The following is an 8,868-nucleotide window of genomic DNA, read 5'->3' as shown; positions in this document are numbered from 1 at the left end:
CACTTAAGTTACTGGTCTTATTATTTCTTTATTATAAGAACTATAATATAAATTTATAATTACTAAGCTTATAATATAGTAATATAAGATATTAATAACTTTAAAATTTTAAATTTATATTTAATTAATATTAAATATTAAATTAAATGAGTTACTTACTTAAATTATAATTTTATTAAATATTTATAAAAGTACCTTAATACTATATTAATCTGTAGGATTAATGTTATTTCAACGGGCTCGGACATTTATATCTTCCTGCCCGTGTCTAACTCCACCGACACAATTGTCCGCCACTTATACAGCCAGGAGGAGATCAATGAAAGGTTAATGGTTATATGCTCATAACTAGACCAGGTTTGGCGACTTTTGCATACACTACGGTGAACGAAAATTGATTTTGACGAGTAACCCTACCAATCCACAATCTTTGTCAAACTTGATGAGCGAAATGGAAGAGAATCGTGCCCCGGAGCCAATCGCAATCATCGGTCTTACCTGCAAATTTGCCGGCGAAGCCACAAATGCCGATAGTTTATGGCAAATGATTGCTAACGGACGAGATGCTTGGTCTCAGATCCCACTCTCCAGATTCAACTGGGCTGGTTCGTTCCATCCTGACCACGAGAAATCCAGCACTGTACGTGTATCCTCTCCTTCTTGCCGTAGCTCCAGACCAGAACAGTTGAACTTAATTACTTTAGATGCATGTGCGTGCTGGATACTTCATCAAGGAGGACCTTGGCAACTTCGACGCCGCCTTCTTCAACCTCTCTGCCGAAACTGCAGCCGTAAGCAATACCGGAAAGGAGCTGGATATGAGCATGGACTGATGGCGTGTGATTCTAGTCTATGGACCCTCAATTTCGGCTTCAGTTAGAGTCTGTATATGAAGCCCTTGAGAATGGTGAGATGCACTTCTTTGGTCCGCAAACAACCAGTCTGACACGTCTCAAGCTGGGCAACCCATCGAGAAGATAGCAGGCTCGGACACGTCTGTGTATATGGGAACGTTTAATCATGACTACAGGGAAGGTATGATACGGGATGAAGATGACTTGCCACGTTTCATGATCACTGGCACAGGCGCCGCCATGGCCTCGAACCGCGTCTCGCATTTCTTTGATCTGAGAGGGGCTAGCATGACGTTAGACACGGGTTGCTCGACGTCTCTAGTGGCACTGCATCAAGCTGTCAGTGACTTGCGATCTGGCAACTCGACCATGGCCATCGTTGGAAGTTCCAATCTGATGCTTAACCCAGACATGTTCAAGGCTCTCGGGTCTATAGGGTATGTTACAGTCTTGCTTGGAACAACCGTTTACTGACTGACCACAGTGTTCTTTCTCCTGACGGGAAGTCCTTTTCGTTCGACTCCAGAGCGAACGGTTACGGGCGAGGAGAGGGTGTGGCGACCGTCGTCATCAAGCGCTGGAGAGATGCCGTGGCTGCCGGAGACCCTATCCGGGCAGTGATACGTGAGACTTGCCTGAACCAAGATGGCAAGACAGAAACTATCACTTCTCCAAGCTTTAACGCACAAGAACAATTGATTCGCAAGAGCTACCAAAACGCGCAGCTTGACCCACTCGAAACACAATACTTCGAGGCGCATGGCACAGGTACCCCAACAGGAGATCCTATTGAGCTTCAGGCAGCTGCAGCAGTCTTCCAATCGCGTCAGAGTGCAGCAGAGCCTTTACATATCGGCTCGATCAAGGCCAACATCGGACATACGGAGCCAGTCAGTGGCCTCGCCAGTCTCATCAAAGTGGTTATGGCGCTCGAGCATGGGGCACTTCCACCGTCAATTAACTTTGAGAAACCGAACGCAAAGGTTGACTTGAAGGAGTGGAATTTCGAGGTGCCACAGAGGCTGGAGCCATGGATTCCGAATTCTGACGGTATAAGGCGTGCATCTATCAACAACTTTGGCTATGGTGGCACAAATGCCCACGTCATCGTTGAGATGGGACCTCGATGGATAACTGATTCCGGCATTCATGAGACCAACGGAATCAGTCATATCAACGGACATGCCAACGGTACCGAGTCAACATCAGGCTCCAACACGAAGCCGCCTGGTGAAGGGAGCAACAAAAATCCCTCACGGAACAAAACCAAGGTCCTTCTTCTCAGTGCAAGAGATGAACGAGCGTGCCAGGACATGATCTCCAACTTGGCAGACTATCTCCGACGTCGAAATGACCATGAGAAACCTGATCAACTCCTCCAGAGTATGATATACACTCTGGGCCACCGTCGCAGCATGATGCCTTGGGTTGCAGCATGTCCCATTTCCTACATGCGTGGTATCTCTACGGTCGTCGAGGCTCTAGAATCCTCTCAGTTTAAGCCCAAGAGAATCGTGCGAGTTCCACGCATTGGCATGGTGTTTACAGGACAAGGAGCTCAGTGGCACGCAATGGGGAGAGAGCTGATTATCGCCTATCCCGTGTTCAGATCCTCCCTCGAGCTTGGAGATGCATACCTCAGAGAGCTTGGTGCAGACTGGTCATTGATGGAGGAGCTCATGAGGGATGCTGCTGATACAAAAGTTTATGATACCGCTATCAGCATTCCCATTTGCGCCGCACTGCAGATATCCCTAGTCAACCTACTCCAGAGCTGGGGTATCAAGCCAGCAGCGGTGACAAGTCACTCAAGTGGAGAGATCGCAGCTGCATATGCCGCCGGTGTTGTCGACTACCGAGCATCCATGGCCATCGCTCATTACCGAAGTGTTTTGTCGGCCGATAAAGCTCTGAGAGGTTCTCTAAAGGGAGGCATGGTTGCGATCGGAGCGGGGTCTGACCATGCCGCGACCTACCTCCAAGAGCTGCAAAGCGATGGAAAGGCAACTATCGCTTGTATCAACAGCCCCAAGAGTGTGACCATTGCAGGAGACCTTTCCTCCGTCCTGGAAGTTGAGACCAGGGCTAAGAGTGATGGTGTATTAGCAAGCCGTCTCAATGTCGACATTGGTTACCATTCGCATCAAATGGAGCCCATCTCCCACAAATACCGAGACGCCTTGAGTCGGGTAAAGCTATGCAACTCTCAGAGTAACCTTGAGTCCATCGCCTATGCTTCGCCAGTCACTGGCGGCCGCATGACCGACCCTGAAGAAATTGCCAGTGCCGAGCATTGGGTGGCAAGCTTGGTTCAGCCTGTCCAGTTCCTGGATGCCTTCACTGACATGATTCTGGGTAGCTTCGACCCATCTGGCACTAGTGTTGATATTATAGTCGAGGTTGGACCCCACTCAGCCTTGAGAGGCCCTATCAGACAAATCCTTGAGCTTCCTGAGTTTGGGGGTCTTCAGATCCCCTACTACCCTTGTTTGATCCGCAAGAATGATGCTAGAGATACCATGCAGGCACTGGCGGCAAACCTGATTGGCGAGGGCCTGGAACTACAATTAGCCTCTCTCAACTTCCCATATGGAAGAGAGAGCTTTGTCGAGGTGCTGACAGACCTTCCCCCCTATCCATGGAACCACCAAACAAGGCATTGGGCTGAGCCACGCTTTAATAGAGCGCTTCGAGAAAGAGATCAGGAACCGCATAACCTTATCGGCTCCCTCGTTCTAGGGTCAGAGCGAGAGTCTCCTTCGTGGCGCCATGTCCTTCGTGTGTCCGAGTCGCCTTGGCTTCGTGATCACGTGGTCCAGTCTAATGTTCTTTATCCCGGGGCAGGCTTTGTCTGCCTGGCTGTCGCAGCTATGGCACAGATGGTATCTATGCAGGTGATCAAGTCTGTGGATAAACTTGGGAAGGATCGGCGAGTCTCTGGTTATAGGCTGCGAGACGTTGAGATCCTTCGAGCCCTGCTCGTGCCAGACATGCAGCCGCTGGAGCTTCAGACCAAACTGTCTCCTGCGTCTGATAGAGAGATTGGCCTCCGGGGATGGTATCATTTTGAGGTCCTTTCTGTCACCGGCGAGAACAGATGGAATCTACATGCCAAGGGGTCTATCAAGGTCGAGTTTGCCGATGATGCGAGGCCGGGAGTAGACAGACTGGAAGGGATATCCCCTTTGATCCCTAGCACAGCACGCCGAATCGCGCCCGATGATGTCTTTGCCACTTTCAGATCAGTCGGTATCGAGCATGGACCAGCATTCCAAAACTTCAAGGCCATCCTCCAGTGCCAAAATGAACCACGATCCAAGGCCACAATAGTCGTTGCCGACACCTCTGCCGGCAACACTATAATACACCCGACTACTCTCGATTCCATTGTTCAAGCGGCATACACCGCTCTTCCCAAGGCTGGGTATTTCCAGGAGAGCCCGCGCGTGCCTCGCAAATTTAGGCACATTTGGATATCGAGTGATATTGGCTTTGAGGCAGGGCACGAATTCGAAGCTTGCTCAAGAGTAAACGATGCCGACTCTCAAAGCTTTGAAGCAGATATTCGCCTTTTCGATGCCCAAAAAGATCCGCATGGCTCGCAAACTCCTGTACTAGAGATACAAGGGCTGTTTCTCCAGTCCCTTGGTCAAGCCGTCGGTATCACAAATAAACGGCCATGGGAGAACGAAGTCTGTAACAGTGTTGAGTGGGATATTGACATGACAGTCGCTAATCCCAAGACACTCGACAAGATTCAAAAGGAGCTTACACATTCGGATCCTGGGGAGAGCCTCACGAAAGAGCTACGGCCCATTTGTCTTTACTATATCCATGAAGCACTCATTGAGCTCTGACCCTCTGATGTTTTGAGTCTTAATGGACACTTGGCTAAGTTCTATAGTTGGATGAAGGATCAGGTCGAGCTGGGTCCATGTGAATCTGAATCCGGCAACACAGAGGAGACCCTTGACCTAAGAACCCTGAGCGATGGGATGCAACTTGTCCTGATCAGCCAAGCTATCACGAAGAGTGTGGCAGGCGAGATGATATGTCGTCTCGGCCCGCATCTTGCGAACATTCTGCGAGGGAAGATCACGCCTCTGGAACTGATGGCTCAAAACAATCTCCTCTCGAGGTACTACGAGGAATTACCTGGACTCAAACGCTGTTTCAGCCAACTATCTGAGCTGCTCCGCAAGATCGTTCACAAGAACCCCAGAGCTCGAATCCTTGAGATAGGAGCTGGTACAGGCAGTGTCACCCGCCATGCTCTCGAGGTACTCGGAAGCCGAGATTCTAGAGGTCCACTAGCCGAGCTGTACCACTATACGGATATCTCCATGGGTTTCTTCGAGGCTGCTAGAGAGGAGTTCTCGGGGTGGAGCGATATCCTAGCATTCGACAAACTAGACATTGAGCAGGACCCTGCAGAACAAGGTTTCAAGCTTGGTTCTTACGATGTCGTGATCGCATGCCAAGTTCTTCATGCAACAAAGTCCATCTCTCATACAATGGCTCATGTCCGAAGCCTCATGAAGCCCAGCAGCTCGCTGTTGCTTATTGAGACAACGCAAGACCAGATTGACATTCAGTTCATCTTTGGTCTACTGCCCGGATGGTGGCTTAGCCAAGAGCCTACACGTCAGAATAGCCCCTCCCTCAGTATCCCGTCCTGGGATAGTGCACTAAGGACTGCGGGCTTCACCGGGGTTGACATGGTCGTGAACGAAAGCGAAGACGCTCATGAGTATGCATTTAGCACTATAATGTCTCATGCGAAAGCGGACGGAGAAAGCTGGGTTGGGATTCGGACAGAGGACATTGTTCTAGTTACGACTTCAAAATCAGTTCCTCCACGAGATTGGATATCATCTCTGGCAAGGTCCATCGGAGGAAAAGATGACTGCCTTGCTGTGCAGCTCCTCGACGCCGCGGATGCCGCTGATTCTACCTACAGAGGCAAGATATGTGTGTTTTTGGCCGAGGTGGAGGACAACGTACTCTTTGACCTCAATCCGACCTTGCTAGAGGGGCTGAAACTCGTAGTAGCCAACTGTCATGGTCTTCTCTGGGTAACAATAGGGGGAGCCATCAACTGTGAGGTTCCTTGCTCAGCATTGGCTGCAGGCTTCGTGCGTTCTCTACGCAATGAGTATGTTGGTCGAAAATTCATGACTTTGGACTTGGATCCATCTCCAACAGCATGGTCATCTGCTGCCTCTGACGCCATCTCGCGTGTTCTCGGGCATTACTTCAGATACACGGATGATAGCAACATGTTTGACGGCTCCGAAATGGACTTTGAGTTCGCTGAACGAGACGGGGCCATCATGGTCCCGCGGTATTATAAGGACACAGCTCGAAATAACCTCGTTATGCCACAGCAAAGCCATCAGTCACCTGACAATGCTGTCACTGAGCTTTTCCATCAGGAGCATCCTGTTCGCCTCCACGTTGGCACCCGAGGTCTCCTGGACACATTGACATTCGTTCATGATGAAGGGGTCATGACTGTCGATGAAAGTCAGATGTTGGAGAGCTTTGTCGAGATTGAGGTTCGCGCCTACGGGCTGAACTTCCGAGATGTTATGGTCGCCATGGGCCAGCTGGAAGACAAGATCATGGGTATCGAGTGTGCCGGCGTCATAACCAAGGTCGGCGCTGTGGCTGCTCTCCATGGGCGCTTTGTAGGCGAAAGTGTTTTTGCCCTTCTCCGTGGGCCTTTTGCAAGTCGCGTACGAACAGAACATTGGAACGCCGTTTCTATGCCTGAGGGCACGACCTTTGAAGAAGCAGCATCTATGCCTATGGTGTTCACCACGGCGTACGTTGCTTTGTTCGACGTTGCTCATATCCAGCGAGGTCAATCTGTTCTGATCCACGCTGCGGCGGGAGGCGTTGGTCAAGCTGCTATCCAGCTGTCGCAGCATCTCGGAGCCGATATCTACGTCACCGTAGGCTCCCCAAAGAAGAAGCAGCTGATCCAGCAAAGGTATGGAATTCCAGATCACCACATCTTCAACAGCCGCGATTCGTCCTTTGCCTCGGGGATCCGTGAGGCAACCGGGGGTCGTGGTGTTGATCTGGTTCTGAACTCTCTGGCGGGTCCTTTGTTGCAAGAAAGCTTTGGCCTTGTAGCTCCCTTTGGACACTTTGTCGAGATAGGGAGACGAGACCTTGAGCAAAACAGTTTCTTGGAGATGCGCCCTTTTATTCGACATATATCTTTCTCTTCGCTGGATGTACTTCACATGACAAGGGGGAAAGGACCTGACGTCCGTCGAATTCTCACCGAGATTGCACGCCTGAAGCAGCGCAACGTCATCGCGCCTGTTGACCCCTTGACCAGTTACCCAGTCTCGGACATTACCAAAGCATTCCGTCTCATGCAGACAGGTCAACATAGAGGCAAGATTGTGGTATCTACGGGTCCCTTGCAGAAGGTTGAAATACAGCCCTACCCCAAGGATATCAAGCTGTCACCAAATGCCTCGTACCTGTTGGTTGGTGGCTTGGGGGGCATCGGGCGGTGTTTGGCAAGCTGGCTTGTCAATCTTGGGGCCAAGCAGATCATTCTCATGTCACGCAGCGCTGGGACAAAAGAAGATGATGCAGTATTTATACGCGACCTGGCCGAGACAGGATGCAGAATTGAATGCATTGGCTGCGATGTCTCCAAGAGCCATGATCTTGACAGGGCGCTGCAGCTGTGCACAGTCAAGGGTCTTCCACCTATTCGAGGTGTTATCCACGCAGCCATGGTGCTTCAGGTAGGTGTCAATCTCAACACTTGCTCGTCACTACTAATATTCCTCAGGACTCTATTCTCGAACAAATGACAGTCGAGAATTTCAAGGCTGCTATTGCGCCAAAGGTACATGGGTCCTGGAATCTTCATTCCAAATTCCGGGACGTTGACTTCTTCATCATGTTATCGTCAATCAATGGCATCGTCGGCTACGCCAGCCAGTCCAACTACTCAGCCGGAGGATCATATCAAGATGCGCTGGCGCACTGGCGCGTTGCAACTGGTCTCCCTGCCGTCTCCCTGGACCTCTGCGCCGTAAAGACAGTGGGCTACGTGGCTGAGACGGAGGGCGTGGCCTTCCGCATGCAGAGAGCAGGCCACATGCTCCTGAGAGAGGACCAACTCCTCGGGTTGTTGGAGTCTGCCGTGCTGCACCCGTTTACTCCTCAGATCGTCGCGGGGCTCAATACAGGGCCTGGTCCCCACTGGAATCGTGATGGGGAGTCACAGCTCGGCCGCGATGCACGATTCAGCGCCCTGCAATATCGACAGCCGCGAGAACAGCGAGCAAGAGAAGGTGACATGACTCATAAACACTCTCTTGCTGCCAGTCTGGCCGAGGCAACTTCCCGGGCTGATGCCGAAGCTATTGTCTTTGAGGCAATCGCACAGAAGTTGAGTTCCATCTTCGTCATAGCTGCTACAGAGGTCGAGCCAAGTAAAAACCCATCTCATTATGGTGTCGACTCGCTGGTGGCAGTGGAATTGCGAAATATGATCTCGCTCCAGGCAGCAGCTGATGTTTCCATCTTTAGCATTTTGCAGAGTCAGTCGCTGGGGGCTTTAGCCAGCGAGATTGTGGATAAGAGTAGATATACCGAGGTCATGTAAGTGGCATATATTATCGGTGTCGAATATAACAACCGTTGTTGCTTATTAAAAAGTCAAGATATCTCTGTGAAGCAATGCATGAAATGAAGTCTAGACTCCCAAATTACATACAACCCGACCAATTGGTTTCCTTTTCTGTTAACTGTCTCGCAAGCATGACTCGATTGGGAATAGGCCTGGCACCGTCAAAGATATGCTAATGATTGCGCTTTGGGACTTATGGTTGAAAGCATAAATCAACAGGTAGAAGTCAAAGCTTAATTTAGCACTGAACATACAGTAGCTCGGTCATATCCCGCCAATAGACATACAGAGTAGTAGTCGGGGTATTCTCCCATGGGACAACCCCATGTGCCGCCTGCCGATTACAAA

General features: G+C 50.4%; 2 protein-coding genes across 2 annotated transcripts; both read left to right on the top strand.

Annotated features, from left to right (window-relative positions):
• Window positions 1-451: 451 nt before the first annotated feature.
• On the top strand, window positions 452-4,711 carry FTJAE_14040 (polyketide synthase; the record flags this gene model as incomplete). The annotated part of the gene is made up of 5 exons (XM_037347240.1): window positions 452-640; window positions 705-791; window positions 850-907; window positions 958-1,291; window positions 1,339-4,711. The coding sequence occupies 5 exons, from the start codon at window positions 452-454 to the stop codon at window positions 4,709-4,711; spliced, it is 4,041 nt and encodes a 1,346-aa protein (XP_037198956.1).
• Window positions 4,712-4,762: 51 nt separating this feature from the next.
• On the top strand, window positions 4,763-8,496 carry FTJAE_14039 (polyketide synthase; the record flags this gene model as incomplete). Its single annotated transcript, XM_037347238.1, has 2 exons — window positions 4,763-7,627; window positions 7,675-8,496. The coding sequence occupies 2 exons, from the start codon at window positions 4,763-4,765 to the stop codon at window positions 8,494-8,496; spliced, it is 3,687 nt and encodes a 1,228-aa protein (XP_037198955.1).
• Between the last annotated feature and the right edge of the window lie 372 nt (window positions 8,497-8,868).

This window comes from Fusarium tjaetaba (genome assembly GCF_013396195.1).
Source record: "Fusarium tjaetaba strain NRRL 66243 chromosome Unknown NRRL66243_c0000525, whole genome shotgun sequence".
NCBI lineage: Eukaryota > Fungi > Ascomycota > Sordariomycetes > Hypocreales > Nectriaceae > Fusarium > Fusarium tjaetaba.
The sequence above is the reverse complement of the archived record's forward strand: the minus strand, read 5'-3'. Positions and strand labels throughout refer to the sequence as shown.